This window comes from Seriola lalandi, unplaced genomic scaffold (assembly GCF_002814215.2).
Source record: "Seriola lalandi dorsalis isolate HSWRI2012SDOR001 ecotype SW California unplaced genomic scaffold, Sedor1 jcf7180002054911, whole genome shotgun sequence".
Classification (NCBI taxonomy): Eukaryota; Metazoa; Chordata; class Actinopteri; order Carangiformes; family Carangidae; genus Seriola; species Seriola lalandi.
This window is the reverse complement of record NW_019525463.1, coordinates 854,820-875,483: the sequence shown is the minus strand read 5'-3', so window position 1 is coordinate 875,483 and position 20,664 is coordinate 854,820. Positions and strand designations below refer to the sequence as shown.

At 41.4% G+C, this 20,664-nt stretch overlaps 1 protein-coding gene across 1 annotated transcript in view; it reads right to left on the bottom strand.

Moving 5' to 3' along the window:
• The window catches only part of slc25a21 (solute carrier family 25 member 21), an 86,848-nt gene that overhangs the window by 17,989 nt on the left and 48,195 nt on the right, over positions 1-20,664 (bottom strand). Inside the window, exon 3 of the mRNA XM_023430740.2 lies at positions 11,350-11,398. Within this exon, the coding sequence (XP_023286508.1) occupies positions 11,350-11,398 (49 nt within the window). The remainder of the gene's footprint in view (positions 1-11,349; positions 11,399-20,664) is intronic.

Sequence of the window (20,664 nt, the reverse complement as noted above, 5' to 3'; positions counted from 1 at the left end):
TCATTTCCTCATGGCCCTCTCCTACCCTGCCATAAAAGCCAGGGACCAAACAGCAAGGCCCAGGGAGTGGGAGATAATAGGGAGGACCAGAAGAACTTGGCAGCAGGGGAACCGTCAGGCCCCTGGCTAGGAAGCTGCTAATCTTGCTTTTCACAGCAACCAACAGTGAAAAATAAGACTCAAAGCCGTCCTGGTTAAATGCCCTGTTTTAGAGGATTTATATGGACAAAAAGCTCTAGTTTCTATTCATAAGGCCTCAGTGAATAAGGAGATATACTGGTTGGCTAAAGAAGAGCAAAAGATAGCCTTCATGGCTCTGGCAGATTCACTTGGCCTTGGGAGTCAGCCGTGCGGATCGTAAACTCCGCAGACAGAAGACCCAAGGAAAACCCTGGGGCTTCTTTAAAACATACCACTTGGAGCATTTCGTTCAATCGTCAGCCAAAAATATTGGAGACAGAGTACACTCAGAGGTGATGAGATCTGTGAGTTCATCAAGACTCCCCCCTTATTTCCTCTTCTTACCCACATCCCACTCTCCCTGTGTTTGAGCTTTACAGGCCTCGAGCTGCCCAGGTGAGGGTGAAGGCGAGGGCAGGTTGGTGCTTCTGTGAGCGAGACAAGCACTCTGGGGTAAATAATCCTGAAGAACTCGTCCACCTGACCTCCACCGCCTATAAAAGTACAAATTCTAGGCGTCCACAGAGAAGTCAAAAAGGTAAATGAGGGCGGAGTGGCTGGCTCGAGCCCCAGTCTTTGTATTTTTATGGACAGGAGCGCAGTGTTTGAGGGCCTTGCAAGGCCGTGTCCGCTCCCAGACCCCGACGGTAATGGGCTCGAACTGGGGACCAACAAGACGGGCTGTCACCCCAGAGAGACGAGATGTTGAGGTGAGGCTCATTAATGATGGTGTTAAAAAAATGCCTATGGGAAGGGGTAGGGAGGGTTATTAGGTTGATCAAAAGGCAGAGGCTTGATGGGTTTACTTTTAAAAGGGGTAGGCCAAGCTTTTAGGAGATCTCTTAAAAATATGCCCTATTAAATGAGGGGTATTCCCTCAGTGGCACTTAAAGCATTTTGATGAGTTGCTTAGTTTAAAATTTAGGGTCTAATAGGGGCTGATATGAAATCATATTTATAGCTGTTCAGACAGACCAACATATAAATTAACACCCTATATAGAGAAGTAATGACCTAGTCTACAACAGGTAGTTATCTTTAGCTATACACCACAGGTCAAAAGTTTTAGAAACCTCCATTTTTCCTGTTGTTACTGAAATGAACATAGTGTAACATCTCAGTGTATTCTGAATTTAAAACACAGAAGAAATAAAAAAAAGGAATCATGGAATCTTAAAACCTCAATTTAATCTTAATTTCTTGACTCATTCAGATGCCGAACATAGTCATGGCACGTTTCCACTAATGTGTTGCACTTGCAGGCTGCTTTGATTTCACCTTCTGTCCAGTTCATCCCAAAACAGACTGTGCTGAAACAACCCGCTCATTCTTTTCTTCTGATGTTTTGGGTCATTATCTTGCAGTAGGATGAACCCCTGACCAAACAGTTTGCTACCTTTTCAACAAAAGTTGGGCCACCTGTAGGAATTGTTTGCATTAACTTTCAAGGCTTCATTTACTTCCACTGCTGCAGGAAAGCTGTAAGTTAACCAATATCTTAATCCCTGAAAAAGAAAATTTTCTAGGGAAATTTACACCTTTGTATCAGTTAAAAGTGATTCACTGGACTTGAACTGCTGAAGTTTCAATAAAACCTGGAAAAATGTGGGTGTTCTAAAACGTTTGACCGATATTATACTGCAATATTTTTAAAATTGTGCAATTTTCTCCAAGTATGAATGTTATGATTTATGTGTGTTACTGTGTATTTGGATTGGTTGCTACAGTGAGAGCCTTGATCTGCTCATGCCTTCCCTGCTGGAATGCCAAGAGCTTCAACAAAAAGGAGAAAGACAAAATATGATTGAAGAAGGAGAAGAACTGAATCACCAGGAGGGAGGGATGAAAGTTGAGTAATTTCTCATGTTAGATCTGAAGTGAATAAGACAATCCAGTGGGCAAAATGAAGGGGAAATCTATTTTTTACAGCTAGACAGTTAATTTTAATGAGCAGGATCATAAAAATGGTAAGAGTCCATTGCATTGGTACATGAGGTTAAGAGCTCTTTTCCGACCTAAACGCTCCAACATGGCAAATGTGGTCAATCGTGACCTTAGCCACCCAATAGTGCTTCAGGGTCAAAGAGTGTAACCAAAAAAATAAAAGGGTCCCTTTTGGATCCAGTGGCTGCTTGTTTTAACAACACACATTGTTGACAACAGTGGTGACTGACTCTCACAGAGTAAAAAGTGTGTTTGATGAAGAAAGAGTATAAAACAAGGAGTATGACACGTGATGTCTAAGCACTGAACATGCCTTTATTTATTTGGGATACACTCCAAATCTTTGATAACTAGCTCTTGCTCCAACGTGGTTTGCACTTATTGTAAGTCGTTTTGAACAAAAGTGCCTGCCAAATAAAGTGTTTGAGCGGGGCAGGAAGAGGCCCATAAAGACAGACCTTTGGAGAGAGGAATAGGAAAATAAAGTTGAGGAGAAGAAGATGCAAGATGCGAGCAGAGGGGAAGTGATAAACCTTTGGCGCTTGTGACACGGCAGGCTCCCAGAGCTTGATCTGGAGCAGGCCAGGGTGGCTTTCACCAGCACCAAGAAGTCTACTGGACTTGGGATAGCCCGGGTTAAGGAACAAGCTTTGGTATGGATAACGGAGAAAAAGTTACTCTGGCTGTTAAAAGGGCTACGACATCCTTCTGTCATTCTGGATTCTTTCTCACGCCGATAAAACTGACTCCTCTGATTCCCTATGGTGATGTTAGACCAGTTTGCCGGTCCAGATGTCTGCTCATATACTGTGACCTCTGTGACCCAAGATCAGGCTGTGTTACCGTGGAAGAGCAGGAAAAGAGCTGCATAAAACAGCACGAGGACAGGCTAGGCAGGTCCAGGCCAAGACTGAGACTCAGATGTTTTGAGCATTACAAACTTCTGGTTGACTGATAGATCACTCTATATGTTAGAGTGGACTGCAGCAAATTTAGAAAGCCACTAATGCTGAAGTGGAGCAGATAGGTGGAAAAAATGAGCACTCTTACTGACATTTCCAGTAAGTGGTTGCATAACAGAAAGGATTTCTTGGGTGTTTAAACTAGGGTCTCTTAACCTCTGCCAAATGCTGTTAACTGAAATTATGGTGCTAATGCTACAGCAGTAGTTTTAATTACAGCATGATAAAACAGTAAAAAAATCTTTTACAGTGGCTCTCCAAACAGTCCACATGAATTTTATAAAGAATTATTTTTCTGCAGACCTAAGAGTAATCGTCAAGACCTTTTCTTTAACAGAGACCAAACTAGATTGATTCACAATTTGAATATAGGAGAAACATGCAAACCCATGGCTGGGTGAAATACAGAAAAACAAGCCTTGACAGACGATGGCAGTCCATGCAAGATAGGTTAAGATTATCTGGTGCTAGACTGGTCCAGGCAAGAAACAGTAACAGCCACTTTGATGTGAGGAAATGCTGCAGGATTTTGGAGACTCCCCTGACAGCAGGTAACCACTGGCTATAACACAGTGCGCTCCAGACAGAAGACAACTGCCCTGCATGCTCCCAGAGAGAAACCTGAGAGTCACTATTACTACACTGCACTGTCTTGTCTCAGCCATGTCTCAAGAGGCCAAGACACACTGTTGTAGGCGCCAACAAGTACACCCCCCCTAAAAAACAAAAAAACAAATGAGATTTTACAGGGGTCTCTATTGTTGCTAAATCTATGTAAACATTTGTAAATTGTTTTGGGTGTGTGGTGATACCTATTTAGACTATCTTTCTCTCCATATTCTCTTTCCATTTATCATTTATCCGACATGTACATCTTTCTTAGGGAAATGCACTCTGTCCTCAGCTGGTATCACTGAGTAAGAACTAACGATAAGGACTTAGGGCAAGTTATACCCATATTAACTGGACGCCATCCAAATCCTGTACCAGTTATTTTTAAGTGCAGCACACTGCCATGACTGACATGAAGTATTATGGATCCAGTCAGTGATGCAGACCTTTGAAAGTAACAACCACGCCAAGGTTTTTAAAAAAAGCTTGAAATGCATAAGCAGTGGACCTCGGACTTTAAGACCAAGATCAAGGAGCTATAGAGGAAGTGTAAGCCCTGCTGCAGGGTTCTTGAGATGGTCTTTGCAAATCAGTGTGAACTAACAAACCTCTGCCATTACATACATCACCCAGCACGTGCCTATTAAAATTTGATACATTATGGTCTGCAGCCACGAACACTGCGTGTGGGTCCTTGTTGATGTTTGGCTCGTCTGGTCTGCGGTACACTGGAGCCAATCACTTCCTCCTCCAGCCTCTTCAATGTATTTTTTTAAGGTGAGAAGAATGAGGAAGCAGGCAGAAGAAAACAGCACCCATACTGTGTAATGGCCTCATGCAGCTACTGTGAACTTTTTAACAAAGAGGCATCACATGCGGCTTTTCCTTCATTCATCAACGCCAAGAGCGGCCTTCTTGTGTGCTTGTTATAGATGTGTTCACAGCGGTGAGCAGAGGCAGCTCCTACAAGGACAAGACTGCTGTGAGTACAGTATGTACAAATGAATTGTTGTGGAGCGTGTGCATACAATGCACACAGTTTGGCGCAGGGACCATGCTGAGCCTTTAAGTGTCTGTACAACACTTCAAGTTCAGATGATCAAAAGTGCATCAACAAAGCACTAAGTGAAAAAGCAAGCTCACATGCTTAATGACTTTTTAATGAGCACAGAGTTGCGACACTGGAAACTGCAATGCAACTCCTGCATCCACTGCTGCTCGGTCCTCCACTGTTAGTGGCAAGGTGACAACAATTTAAGTTTCAAAGTGCCTCACCGAGTAACTCAAAAGTGAAAAAAAAAAAACCTGCTTGCAAGAGTTTGGAAAAGGGGTGATGGAGGTGGGATAAAGGATGTACAGACATGCATGTGTGAGTTTTGAGAGTCAGAAAGAAAAAGATGGGGCAGCAGGGGGGCAGCACTGTGGTTGCAGCACAGTCAGGGTCTAGTGAAATCAAAGCACACAATGCCTAAACTCTGTAATTAGTGTACTGGAATGTGAACCCCTTCACTGATAATGATTACAGGTGCTCCAATACGACACACACACACACACACTGACATGCACATCTTCTCTTTATGTGTACCTCTATCTATAGCCCAAATCTCTGATTTGGTAATCCATTTGTGACTGCTAGTTACAATTCCAACATCTGTGAGTAACTGCGACATCTGTTGCGACGTTAAAAGTAATGGGCAAGTTTATTTCTCTGCATTTTGCCTTTATTAGATAGTTGTCAGTTCAGGGTGAAAAGAACTGGATGTTGCAGTTACATGGTATGCATCATGCACTGCTTGGACCACCAGGATGCCCCATTTCTAGGTCTAAAATTTCACATTAGGCCATGAATTAGAATGACCAAATTGTCATGTTATGTAAATCTCAGGCTGGTATAGTTTTCTATGATAGTTTCAATAGCAATTTGTTTTTTTTAAATACTGGACAGATGAAAGGGGAAGTTCAGGAAGATGTCCGAGCTGTGATTGTTTTTTTCCTTTTTGGGGTTTGAGTTTTTTTCCCTCTAATTTTATGTTTCTCTTTTTCCTTTTGATTTTGAGGTTTATTTTATTTGGTGTTTTGCATAGCTGTAGAAAATGAGAATGAAACAGCAAAAAACTCAAATATTCCCCCCAACCCACCCCACCCGAAAGAAAGGAAGAAAGGATCCCATATTCCAGTCAATGATAACTTTTTTTCTTTTTACATCCAACACCAGTGTTTTTAAAATCCTCACTAGCAATCTGTACATGGTCACTACGGGACGGTTAGTTTTGCGGTTATGACATAAGGTTAAAAATATGGTTAAGCTGTGGGTTCGACACCTGAAACACTTGGCTAAGGTTATGGAAAGGCCATGGCTACAGTTAACAGAAACACTAATAGCAGGTATGTGACAAAATATAAACTGACATTAATGCTGAATGCACTGGCCACGAGCCCAAACTGTCACACCTTTAGTCTCTGTCTTGCCACACGGAGGGCACACTGCTCCCTGTGTTGGCGCCGGACAGAAATCCGGAGGTGTAGAATCATTCAATGATATAACTGGTGGAGACGCTGGTCTGGTGGGCAGGCAGAGAGGTCTATCTATACATCGGTCCATCTTAAACATGATCAACAGTATTTAACATTTTGAATGTGATGGGCAATTAATTTAGCTGAGGCATAATTTGCAACATTATGGCATCACTCAAGAGCAAAGTCATCATATCTAATCCTGCCAAATATGCTGCTCAGCCCTGCTCATGAAAAGACTTGCTGTCAAAAATTTGTAAGGGACTCATAATTCAATTATGCTTGTGCACTGACGCGATGCACCAACTGAGCTTGGGCTATCCTCTTTGGATTCGGCATGTGTTTGAGTTTACTCTGTGAGTAAAGTCTTGCCCTGCGGTCTCACAACGCCGGGGGGATTAAGAACCGGCTTGACAACTGCTGACCTGCCTGCTCCTTTACAAGGAAAGATCAGCTATCAGGCTGCTGCTGCTTTGTGCCCTGCTGTTTGAGGATTGTGTCAGGGATTCCTCCATAAGTGCTGTGGGGTTCACCGAGCAGTTGGGGGCGAACGGAGGTGGAGGCGGCAGAGAGGAGGAGTGAAGCCTGTGGGCAGTGCTGTCACGCGCTCCCGAAAAAGACTGGACGTCATCTGTCAAAGCTCTCATCAAAGATCACTTTCAAGCCCCCCAAGTGGGACACACTTTCATGCGTGCTGTGACCAAATGGAGGTAGTGTTGCCATGGATACTGCTGCGAGCAAGGGCCAGTACCAGGTTTTTCTAATCAGGCTTGAAACAAGCTACTGGCAGGCTTAGTGGTTTGCAATGACTCTGACAGGCATGTCATACAACACAATTTACAGAATTGCATAATTCAATACAAACCTTCTAAAACACATGTACAACAGGGATTTAAACAAAACATTACATAATCGCTCAACAAACTACAAATTCAGAAGTAATGATAGAAGTTTAAACAATGCATTCCACATGATGTTGATGACGTTGTTATATAATCAGGTTTATATTAAAAAAAAGTGGTGGCTGATTCAACAACAGGCTAACTACGATGGTTGCTGAAAAACTAAAACCACATAAGACAGAATGTGGAAACAGTAGAAAGAGTTAATGTTCAGCGGGAGGAGTTGAAAGGCTGGATGAAGACTGGTTATCTGGGAGGGAAAAAAAAAAAAAGACGACGAACGGGGGAAAAAGAAGCAAATCAGGATGGGAGAGCATGAAAGAGAAAGAGCGAGGAAGAAAGTGTGGGTGTAGAGGGAGAAAAGAGGCGTAGGAGGAGTGGCTCAGTCAAGAGTTATTGCATAAAAAAACATCTTTGGGGCTTGCAAACACATCAGATCATGTGCTCGTGGTGGAAACGGCAGGAAGTTCACAATGACAGGAGAGGCTGCTCAGGCAGACGCAGACATGAGGAAGGCGTGGTTTCACTCTCTGGGCGGAAGGTAAAGGGGGTGACAGGAAGTTTCTTTCAGATGAGCATGAGTATGTTTGCGCATGCATGTGTATAAGGGTGGAGCACCGTGTAACAGGATCTCGACATGAAGGGAAATGTGGGCTCAGTGCAACTCTCTAATGAGAGGGAGAACCTGATCAGAGTCAGATGGGGTGCCCCGAGCGCACAGCCCCCTGCAGAAAGTGCCGCCCGACACCCTTTGTTACCTCCAAGTGAGCTGAGACCAGCCCATGAACCATGTAACTAGGTGGTTTCCAGGTTAATGAAAAGCTGTAACTCCGGTCCCACTGTCTCCCTCTGCTAAACTGACGACTGCCCTCCCTCCCCACACCACACCCTCCATCTTCACCCCAACATTCCTGCCCCTACCCATGGAGAGGGGGGTCAGGGTCAGGGGTAATTAACTATTTACTTTGTGTGAAGTATGCTACATTTACATTTTGGGCTGATCATTATCCAGAGTGACTCACAACAAGCTTGATGTTTCAATTTCTGGATTTGCTTTAATCTTTGGATTGGATGTATTAAAAAGCACCAAAGAATGAGAAACAGAACTGTCACAGTTGCAGATGTGAAGTTGTATGTGGAATAAATGGTTGACCTAAACTTCAAATAGCTCACAAAAACCAATAAATGTCCCAACTCTTCTCCAACATACCACTCTTCATTCCCTAACGATTTAGGCTATTTTGCCTTAATCCCCCTGATGACTTGTACTGAGGCTCACGCTGGTCTGCCCTCCGCTGTGTCTGCATTCTCAAAGAAACTGCACTTTAAATAGGACACACAGTATGTAACAATGTCTCCATATTCCAGGTGGTGGAAAAGTACTTGTTAGTGCTAAAACGACTAGACTTGAAAGGTCAATGGACAAATAACAACAAATCTGTTAATATATTAATGATCGAAATGGGGCTTTTTTATTTAACTTAATTGTAACTTTAATGTTTTGGACTTTTGGACTTTTGTTTGGACAAAACAAGCATCCTGAGCCCTGGACACTTGTGATGGGCATATTTCACTATTTGCTGAAGTGTTACAGACACATTTATGAATAGAAAAAGTCTACAGATCAACTGATGATGAGAATAACTGTTAGTTGCAGCTCTACTACTGGTACAGTTCTCTAACTGAAAGCTCAATGGTTCAATTCGAGCTACAGCCAATTGTATTTTAATAGCAATTTACAAAGCATCATTGTGTAAAAGAATCTCTCAAAGACATTGAACCTCTATCAGCTTGTTTGTCGCACAACTACCTGCAATGCATCCACGTGCATATCTCAAAATGGCCAATACAAACTTATAGACGTTCAACTCTTTCACTGCGATGAAAGAGGTTGTAAGTCAGTCTGATGGGAGGTAGGCTCTGCAGGAGTCCCTCAGATGTAAGATAGATGTACTTGTTAGCAAAGGTGAGTAACAGGGGTCATGGCTTGACTGATCAGTGAGCTCCCTATGGGGCGTCAAAGCGAAACAACAAAGGCATAAAGACACATTGTGAATCATCTGACAAGAGTTTCACGTTTAGGTCCCACATGTGTAACAATGTCCAGTGTGGTCAAGTTAAATATTTTCACAATTATAAAAGCAATTTTATCCATCAGTGTTTTAAACTGATGTTCTGAGGCAAAAGTTGTGTCATAACGGACTTACTTTCCCACTCTGATTTAAAATTATCTTATAAGTACTCCAAATTTGGTGCTATCCATCATGCTGAAAGTTGTATGTCACCATTTTTTTCACATCACAGACACACAGCTATTCATTCTGCCAAAGCAGTCATCCCAGAAGATGAATCAGTATTTGTTTAAAGTAAAAAGCTGCCAAATGGTCCTGACATTCTTTTTTTGATTCATAACATTATTTGTCTGTGGGTGGGGTGTTGTTACACCAACGGCTGCAGCTAATCCTAAATCTGTAATTTACCACCGCCTACTTCCCTGTCTCAGAGAGAGAGGAGAAGGATAAACCCCCCCCCCCCCCATTTGGAAAATAGGTAAACATCAGCTCCTAGGCAGGTACACATTTTGTCAAGTTTACTTTCCAAAAAAAGGAAAAGGGAGAGAGAAAGAAAAAAAAATCCCTTTGATTCTGACTTGGTGGAAAAAAGTAAATTTACTCCAGTTGCTGTTCAATTTGGACCGGTGGACATTAAAGCAGGAGCCGGTGCCTAATAAGAGCCATGCCAGAGAAAAAGAGGGAGAGAGACCCAGTGGAGGTGTGTCTGTGTCTGACTCTCGGCTCCAAAGGTTTCTGCTAATAGATTTCAGCTCCCTCAGTGTCCCAATTAGCTGGTATGTATGCTGGTTTATGAATTCATGTGTGGATATTAACTGTGTGAACAAGTGTGTGAACATGCATGTACAGTATGCATACATATCTATACATGGTGCATGTTCCTGTGTGTGTCTGTCATACGGAGTACACACTAACCTCCTGTTGTTTAAACACTCTGGACATTATCTAAATGTCAATTAAAAGAAACAAAGTCTGCTGCTTGCATTTTGTTAAGGACAAAAAAACACCCAGAGATTACCCTGAACCACGACCAAAAGGAACCAATTTACACAGACCCATTCTGCAAGAGAACGTTTATCAACGTAAACACATGGCAATACAAACAGAAAACACACAGATAAACCTGTCCAGTTTTAGAGCAGCTTTTACCACTTTTTAAGGAAAAGCATTACAAAGAAAATAGTGAGTGCACTTTTAACCCTGACCCTGTGTGAGGACGGACAGGCACAGCTCAAGACGTACCTGTAATAAACCCCCATAGCTTCCACACGTGAACATAAATCACACCGTGTGCCTTCAAAGTATCAAATATCGACTAATACAACACTGCTCACCCTTGGCTTTTATCCCTGCGTTTCCTTCTCTGTGTTCTGGTGGTGGTACTTGCCTTCAAAGTGCAACCATCTCACTTTTTTTAAAAGGCACACCGGGCAATTTATTTACCAAGAAACTGCTGCCGTAAATGACAGAAAAAGCAGTACAATTTACTGACAAGTAGTGAATGGGGCAGGGGGGCTCAGAACGAAGCCAGAGGTCTTGGCTGGGCCTGTGAAAGACTATAAAGCTTTAGTAGTAGCCCACGACCTGTTTATGGCTGGCTGAGACACTGTGGTGTAAGGCTCTTGATCACTCTACAGCTCAAGACTGCTGCCGCTCTTGCATAACACACAAACAGGACACGCTAACGGAAAACAATCCATTAAACTCAGCGAGTGCATTCAGTGGCATCGGATATAATCTGCAAGTCCCTGTCTTTCTCTGGAACCGCAGGCCATAGCAAAAATGTTGATGTTTTCTTCTTAAAATTAAGTAATAAGGTAAGAAATCTGAATGATTTGAAAACATAAAACATCAAACATTACCATTGTGCGGGGACTGAATGGGTAAATGATGCATTTCATTTTCCACAAAATGTCTGAGGCTCTTGGCATTGGTGCCCATTTGTGTGCAGAATGAGTGTAGTGCTGGCCAGGCTCGCTGGGCTGGGAAAAAAGACGTGGTATGCGCGGAACTTCACTACACAGGCCCAAATACCCACCAAGAGGATTCATAGCAGATGTGAACTGAAACGCCTTTCTTGTAAGTAGTAGTAGTATACCATAGGTAAAGTTAAACAAAAGATGAGCAAATGTATGAGTTTCCCGGGTTTAACGTGCAGCTCACCTCGTCTTCACCACATCGAGGGGATGCATCAAACAGATCTCCACCAGACCTAAGAAGAAAAACAGAAAGGATGAGTTACTTCAGTAACCATGAACATGTAGCTGAATGCTGGTTACGTTCTCAGTTTTCAGGAGAACTTGAGATTTTTCTCTCTATCAATTTCTGGCGTGAACACATATAGCTACCATAAGCTTAATTTGTACAGTATTTGTGCATTAAGGGGTAACAGCTTAGCTACGCAGCCTCCTCATAAATGTAACTACATGTCAGAGCTGCAGCTGCAGAGATACCACATGGGGGATGGGAGAACTGTGATTGGCTGCTTAACTTTTCTCCTACAGTTCACTGATGCTGAAGACTTGCTGAGACTTGGTATTCCTCTCCTTTTCAGGAACACACATCTAACAAAGCCCCTGCAAGCCTGTTCACCAAGCTTGCTGCTCCCCATGAATAAATGAATAAAAACAGGGGGGATGCGCTGGAGTAGGAAGTAGGACGAGGCGAAATAAAAGTTACCTGGATGTAACTCCAGTTCTCCAAGTAGGTTATGTGTTATGTTAGTGTGGGGAGGCCCAATCCCATCAATACAAATGTCTCATGTTGTGGTTGTACCATCAAGTAGTGCAACTGAATTCTAAACTTGTAATCAAAGCCTATGCTGAACCCATTTACAGTACGACCCCCAATAACCAAATCTAAAACAAATCAAATATGTCTGGACTGTTGGTCAGACAAAATAAACAATATGAAAATGTCTTTTAGGCAACAAACAGTATATCCAAACTGTTAGACAATCAATAAATAATTGCCAGATCAATGGATAATGAGAGTAAACATTGGTCACATGCAACAAATTTAAATTTGCTTCCAGTCTTTGTCACGTTTTTTTCATCCTTCCTGCTTTTCTTTTTAGAGTATGCACACTTTTGCTTGCTGCACCAGCCAGACCTAATGTGAACCTGTATGTAACTGTTGAAGCCCTGGAGGATAAGATAACAACATAAATCTGATGTTTTATGTCAGTGTGACAGGTCACCTTAAAACAATCTGATAAAAAAAAAAAAAAAAAAAAAAAAACTTGCCTGACCGCTAGCAGTCAGTGTATGTGTGTTCATGTGATATTTTCCCTTTGGTTTTTAAGCCGTTTTGTTGCTAGTGGATGGTTTTGATTCACAGCCAGTGGCAGCACCAACAAAACCACAGAAACCTTACATCAGTCTGATTATCATGCTGCCTTATTTTAATGTCAGCTACTTCTGTAATTCTTGGTGTTTTGAACCCTGTGCCATCCTTTGCGAGAACATGGTCTGAATGAGTGATCCAGTGAGACTTTCCAAAAATGCTTGTGAGTGACTATAATTCCCAACATTTTGAACAGCTGAAGCCACCAACCATATCAGCCTTGCTAACCCAGTGCATCAGCAATATGCCAGCAGCTGGAGAATCGATGCAGCAGGGTGATCAGTGAGGGACTCTGAGGTTTCACACACACGCTAACTATGTGCATCTGTGTTGAAAAGCCACTGCTTTGGCACGGAGGCCTTCTGACTCAATCAGGTTTTTTCATACTCACAATTCTCACTGCATCCCTTTACTGGTGCTCTGAGGGCTTCCCTTGCAGATTCCACTGTGTGTGTACACAGCTGCTGTGCTATATGGGCTCTTTCTAATTTGCTCAATTAAACATATTGTCTATAAAAGAGTGTGTCTTCTGGGGTTTTTCCAGGGAAGTAATTATCAAGTCAAATACCACAGAAAAAAATTACTTTGTCTACAGTTGCATCTTAATGTACAGAGAACCAAAAAGAGAAAGAAAAAAAAAAGAAAGAAAAAAAATAAACCTACTGAGCCAAGCTACCGGCAGGCAAGAGTCAAACAAAATTCCATCTGTCACGGCTCAGTTGGCCTGACTGTGGTCGTTAATGATACTGCACTGAAAAGGTAAATACAAGCCTGCATTGGAGACATCGTTTTCAGGCTTTGCTATTAGTAGACCAGCAGTCAAGATGAGTCGCATCAAATCTTTCAGCAGGTAATCAGATTACGTGATGAAACCAAACCTGCCTGTCTGCTTGATCAACCTGTGCAAACACAAAGATGTTGGGAAGTGACCGAACATGCTCCAACAGGTGATCTGGGGGTAGAAGAGGTTTCTACAATACCGTCCAAACAGAAAACCTGGACACTTAAGTCGAGCAAACAAAGAAAAAACAGAAAAATAAATTAAATCTTCAAACATTTCCCGGCAAACTAGTGTGTGATAATATATTTACAATTCTTATAACTTCTCCAGTTCTAATTAGACTTCCAGGTGAAATATTTTTTTAAAAGACCAACGAGCTACAATATGAATGTGGTTAGATCACTGTACAGACTCAAACAGCCTTTTCATAACTGAATCGGAAGGCTTATATGATCAGGATTTATTGTATAGTTGTGTTTTGAATTCATCATTTTTTCATCCATTTTTAATTGCTGCACAAGTTTAGCCTTCAGCCACTGACTGGATGTCGGAGCAGTGCAGGACTGTCACAACAAGTTCACATACACAGTAATGGAGGGGGTGTTTGTTATTATCATTACTTGTTTTCACTTTTACTGAAGCTAAAGGGAAAACTATGCATCTATCCTCGTTGTTGACTGGAAAATGTGCAAAATGGGGTCGAGTCTGGAAACTAATACAGAATATACTATTAAAGATACACACAAAGGAAGGACTGGAAACACAAGCAGTGAACTGCATTTAACAGTTTTGGATTGTCATGGTAAAAGTCACATGTTTGCATTCCCATCATTAACAAACTATAAAATACATGAAATAATATCCTCATTAATAGCCAGACCGAGAGCACTGCTACAGGTAACTTGTACCTGCAAGTGTCTGTGCACATCTGGGTACTTCACTTAAAATGATCCACTCTAGATTTTGGGCCTCATCGTAAACCTCAGATTACAGGAACTCTAAAAGATACAAGTTTCCAAATGCTTCATTAACTTAGAAAGGTAACATTAGTTAACACTCTTTACTAATTAGCGGGTCTGCCCCACAGTGCAATTCAGATACAGTGATTAGTTCAGTATGTATGCATGTTCAGGTCTCAGGCTGTCAGTATTCAGTGTCTTAAGTGCACTATGGACCAGTGTCTTTTAGATACAAGGTTAACGTCAGTTAGCAATGCATGTGTACACTCCAAGACAGCAGTTGCAGAAGGATGAAGTGATGACAAGTACAAATGCAAAAACAGATTTGAGCGTCTGTCAAATACCCTTGCAGACGAGACACCTTAAGAACAGCTGATGGCAGATGAGACGACACACTGTAAGGGTTCGAGACAAACTAAACAAGAGAAAGTTTATGACCATAATCCTAAACTGAAGTTTGTACATGCTGTGCAGCTGTTTATTTCTGTCTTTGTTTCCTGATTGTGGGTTTACCACACAGTCAGACAGACAGACACTTTTCTATTCTATTAATATTATGTCGTCAGTGTGTGATGATTAATGCAATTTATGTAATTTGGTGACAATATTTTGGTATTTTTTGGGGGGTTGTTGCTAATGTTTTAGTCAGTGATTTCCTTTATGTTCCATGATACCTTTTGACAACTCTAAGCAGAGAATTAGTAAGTCATGAGAACAATGCAGTTCTGTGTCTCATCACTGAAATAACAAAACATGCTGCAGAAGAGGGCGTTGTATTAATAGAACAGATGCCAGATCCACAACAGATGCTACCTGTCACTGTACTGCATTTTCACCTATCTATGCTTAATGGAGCTTAGAGTGGTGATTGTTTTCTGCTTCAGTGAACATTCAATAGGTCACTGACACATAAAGCCTGCTAAGTACCATTTTTGTTGATTCAGGTTTGATGGCGACACATTACAGAACCACGTTTGCCTTACAGCCTTAAGACACCAAATACATAATTTCCTCAACACCACTGAGAGGCGGCTTCTCACTCCACTGTGCCCCAGTGCATTATGCTCTTCTACTCCAGCTGTCAGCACATACTACTGTTTAATCATAGAGCACAGCAGTAGCGAACCCACATGCTCTCGGGAGCACTTCACACCCCTCCATAGCCTCTGATGCACAGTCACTGAGCATGTTGAGGGCAAAGTGAGGAGATGATGCTACCAAGTTGCTTAGTTCAGCCTTTCCCTGGTTCAGTCTGGCTCAAACTTCTCCTGCTGGGACCCCACCTCCTCCAGCTGTGAGGAGGGGCGTAATATCACAGTGACCTGCCATCTGGTTGACGTTTATGGCTTTGCTACGCATCAGTGAGTGACAGATTGGGAGATTCCATTATTTGAAGGTTCTTTTGTTTCTGAACCACAATGGTACTGACAGGGCTTGTCAACCAACGCCTTGCAGACACACACACACACACACACAGTTAGGCACAAGTGCTAATGGCAGAGTAGTGTCTGGAGCACAGCCATTCAGACACACCCTTACATATTCACTACAAGACTGCTATTTGCCACAAATGCATTCTGCGCCAAGACACAGCGTAAAGGCTAATTGTGTAGTGGAAACAAATGAGCTGCAAGGATACAGTAAGATATAATGCTGATTTTACACTGTGACAACATATAATTTTGATTCAATGCCTGGTTTTCTTATTGCACAGAGATGACGTCATGTGCAGCGGTTTAACAGCCGTGGAAGTTGGCTTTTCTTTCGGGTATCGGATAAGACGGCCATATGGCAGAAACAATGAGGCCGGGTGTTAAAAAGTGCTGCATCATCCCATATTCAGCTGCAATGATTTTGTGTCAACAGGCACTAGGTGTTTGGGACAGACCCAACAAGTAGCTTCACTAGTAGCACTACAACTGCCACCACCGCACTGGCATTCCAGGTTGTCTGATGACTTGTCTTCCAAAGAGAAAAAATCATACATCATGCAGATGAGATGATTATCTGAGTTAGTTTTGGCTCGGGAATGCACTCAGTTTGCTCCCACGCAAAAGTGAGAAAGAAAAACAATAGTGCGCCAGGGAGCGATTGCTCAACGAGTGCAGGTGTCATCCATCATGCTGAGACACACACTGAATGACTGTAATTCCCAGCAGCCACAGGGAGACTGCCACAGGAAGCAAGAGTCCCCCCCCCAGTTAAATGGACGAATACATGAGAGACATAGTGGTCGCTCATTTCACACGCTTACTTGACCCAGTAAATGCTGCAGTCTCTAATGATAACTTACTAGCTATTTTCTTAAATATGTTCATAATAGTCTCCTAATTACTCTCATTAAATTAAGAATTTTTATTTGTGTGAGATATTCGATGTTTGAACTGAAAATAGCAAAATTGCAGATGAGGTACATGTTTCGTCGTTGCAACATGAAAACATAAATAAGGTCAAAAAGAAATGCTTTGATGTTCCAGGAATAATCCTTGGAAGCAACATATTGCTAACTGTTTTGTAAAAATGCTATCAAACAATATATTTTTCGGTTCATTGAGTGTCAACGCAGAAAATCACAGCTCGTCCTGCGGTTTCAAGGTGTGAGATGAGGCATAAGAGTGTCATGATGACAGTGCTTCACCTCACAGGCCCGCTCCGGTTTTGACAAGAGCTCCTGACTCAACCTGCAGGTGATATTGCATGCCTCCATGTCCTCCATTAATACTTTTCAAAACACATCGGATCTGGAATGCTAAACAAATCCTGTGAGCTGCTGCTCCCCTATAATTTGTCATCAGTAACAAAGCCGACGCGATATCCATCAGCAACTGGTCCGGGTGATCTGGTTTAGAAACTGATTAATTTCAGCTTCTTTTATTGCTCAGGCAGAAAAAGAAGTGAAAGAATGTCATGGCAATAAATGGAGCAATAAATGAAAAGATGTGCAAGTACAGATAATGAACTCCAGGGAGTTACCATAGAAACAACCAACAAGAGATAGAAGTAGATATAATTACTTTTTTATTTGATTGCAAAGATATTTTATATATATATATATATATTTTCACCTCCACACTTGTATCTACTTTATACCTGCGATTCCTCAAACTACTAGGGTGTGTGGATTTTAGCCGTGTTTATCTTTCATAACATACAATTAAAGTCTGTCTGACTACATTTTTCTGGAGCCTTTATTGTGTTAGTTTATTAAAATATAAACCTGCTCCGACAGGTGACAATAAATTCACACTGTATTTGTTAGAAAACACTTGTGGTTGGCATAAACAAGGCAAATCTGGGAAATGGATGATATAAATGTAACCCAAATAACATGAGGCCTGTTGGGTTGAGTCAGGCCAATAAACTAAAGTTACTACCGAGTGAGGCACACTATGGTACTGAAATACTGCCTTGGAGCTGGACCTGTTTTTAAAGCAAACAGCCGGTGTAACAATTCCAAACTGATCACATTAAAATTGAAATGGACTATAAACCATTTTGATACAGTAGTGGCACAAGTAATCTGTCATAAGAGCATGTAGAATCGCCTCATGGGGAGAGGGGGGTCGTGGCAAAAGAAATGCTTGTAATTCATATATATTAAAGGCAATTAAATAAAAAACAGTAATGTCATTAATGCGGAAGAAGGCAACCATTACTAAAAGTGATTTATGCTCCTCATCCAGCTCTACTCTTCTGTCAACGCTGGACAAATCTATTCTCAGCAAATTAGTGGGGGAAATAACCAAAACCAGCAGGAAAAGAAGAAAAGAACATTATATTAACTCCATCTCCTAAACCAAACACAAGTGTGGGGGAACTGATTATGTAGGAATTTACATATTTATAAGACCTTATAATGGCTCAAAACATCTGGAAGAAGAAGGGGGGGGGGGGGGGGGGGGGAGTGATTAATCACAGATACCACCAATAAGGCTTCCTGTCTCAGAACAGGCAGAAGCATCCCAGTTAACTCCCCAAACAGTCTGCACACAATTCTGCACTTGAAAAAGCTCAAAGGGTGCTTAGAAAAACAAGCAGGGCCATCTCCAATGACAGTGGGGGATTTTTTTAACTGAAGGAGCACCCTGGCATTCTGCAGGCCTGCATCAGCTACTAGGTGCTGCTGCTTTTTCAGCATGCTGAAGGGCAATTGTGTTTCCACAGTATGCAAAACTTTATGAACATTGTGAACCGTTTGTGTTTTGGAATATATTTCCTATACCAAACGTTAAAGACTTTTAAAACTTCACCATCCCAGCAAAATGCACTTTCAATCATTGGAGTGTTTAATTACTCGAATATATATCCTGCAGAGCCTAGAGATCAATAGTTATCAAAGCATGAGTTGAGATGAAAAGAGTGAGAAAAAAATAGGAAGAGAAAGTTATTCATGTGTTTACCGACACTTTTGACCTTTTTTTGGCAAACACCATCAGAAATCAAACATCTCATTTGTTTCTTTACCAAGTAATAAGAGATGAACAAAAGCTAAATTAATCATACAACATACAATATGTACTAATATATCCCGTTTATGAATGATATATAGATTTTTCAGTTCAACGTGCTGTCTCCAGTTTAGATTTATCATTGGAAGTCATGTGTCATAGCACATTTTTCCCCACCGGCTATAGGCAGAGTCAGTCTGTCAAACTTGAGATGAACTCTGATATTAATGGAAGTGTAAAGGTGTGTGTGCTGTTGACAAGGTCAGGGTCTGTGCTGCCTGGGCTGACTAATGATAAGTTAGTGATAGACTTGACAGGCAGACCGTGCCAACAGTGCAGCGATGTCAATTTCAGAACCTCCTTCCTCCATTACTGTCACTGTATTCTTGACACCTGTGGTCACTTTTTTTTTTTTTTTCTTTACAAGTCATCCGATGCAAATAGCTGCACCAGCGGAGCGGAAGCTGGTGACAGGAGGAGAAGAAAAGGGGACAAAATGGATGCAAAACCTGGTGTAACTGATGTTTGAGAGGAAGTGCTCCGTGTCAGCTCAGCCTGATTTCATTCACAAGGATCACTTTTTAAACAAATTGTCTCCAACTCCTGCAGGACACCTGTCACCATCTAAATCATCTGTATAACCCTGCAACAAAAGGTTGGAGAGATGTAGATCTACAAAAAGCAACAACATGCAGTGGTTTCCAGGACCAACCTGAGGGTCAGGAGCCACTAACAAGATAATTTACTAGGATAGGAATTTAGCATAGAATAGGAATTATGCTGCTAAATGTCATTCAAATCAAATAATCACTCTTCAGTGGAACTAACTGCTTACAAATTCAACACTCACCCTGAGCAGGGAGTCCACGATAGTAAAACCCAAATGTTAATAATCTTTTGTAAATTCAAAAATGATTATTTAGAGATTTTCCTTGAGAAATTACAAGTAGAAGGAAAGAGAGGATGACACATACATTTTTAGAAATATCATAAATCAAAATCCCCCATAGAAAGTTTTAAGCAGAAAGCAAAAATAAAATCTATTGACTATCTATACGACTGATTTGGATTTGACGAAGTTTCAGTTTTCAAAATCTTCTCCTCGGTGCCAGGAATAAAATTGTGGTACGGAAACTATATACTAATAATTAATCAAGCAAAAATTAAATCGATTATTAAATTTGTAAAATTATGTAAAATAATATCCTTGGTTGAAAATAGTAAAATCAGCTTGTACCATACCCACTATGTGTTTGCCATTGAAATTGTAGAATGCATCTCTCCCCAGATTAAATGTTAGTGATTTCTTCATGAGGCTTTGCAGCCACATATTTTTAGTTATTATCTAGCTGCCTCTACAAGCCCATCATAACATTTGCTAAATCAGGAGCTGAAACCCATGTAGTTCTTTAATTCAAACAAAAACATGAAAATTACCAAGGCTGCCATAATATGCTTTCACTTGACAACGTTCCAAAATTATTTCACACTGCTTGCCACAGCCTCTTTGTGTACTTTCCCAAAAACTCACCTATCTGTGCCATTTCATCAAACCTTCAGGTCATATCCAACCTGTAAAACCACAAAGCACACCTTCCAGACGGTTGGCACCAATGTGTTGATTACTTAGGCTGTAATTTTACTGCATGTTATTCAAATATGACAAAAATGGGGTTTTTTTCTTAATTAGAACTGCAACAACAAGATCAGTCAGTGTCGGTGCTAAAATCTATTTTGCAATCAGAGAGATCTAACAGTCTGACAGTAACGCAGCAACAGTGATGTTTATTTTCCAGCATTACAATTAAGTTTATGTAATGAACTTTAACTGACGAATCAGATATTGCACTGATATGTCTCCTTGCGCCACAATATGTTAGTCGGGTTTATCATCTATTCATCAGAATATAGGTGTGTGTGCGTGCGTGTGTGTGTGTGGAGGGAA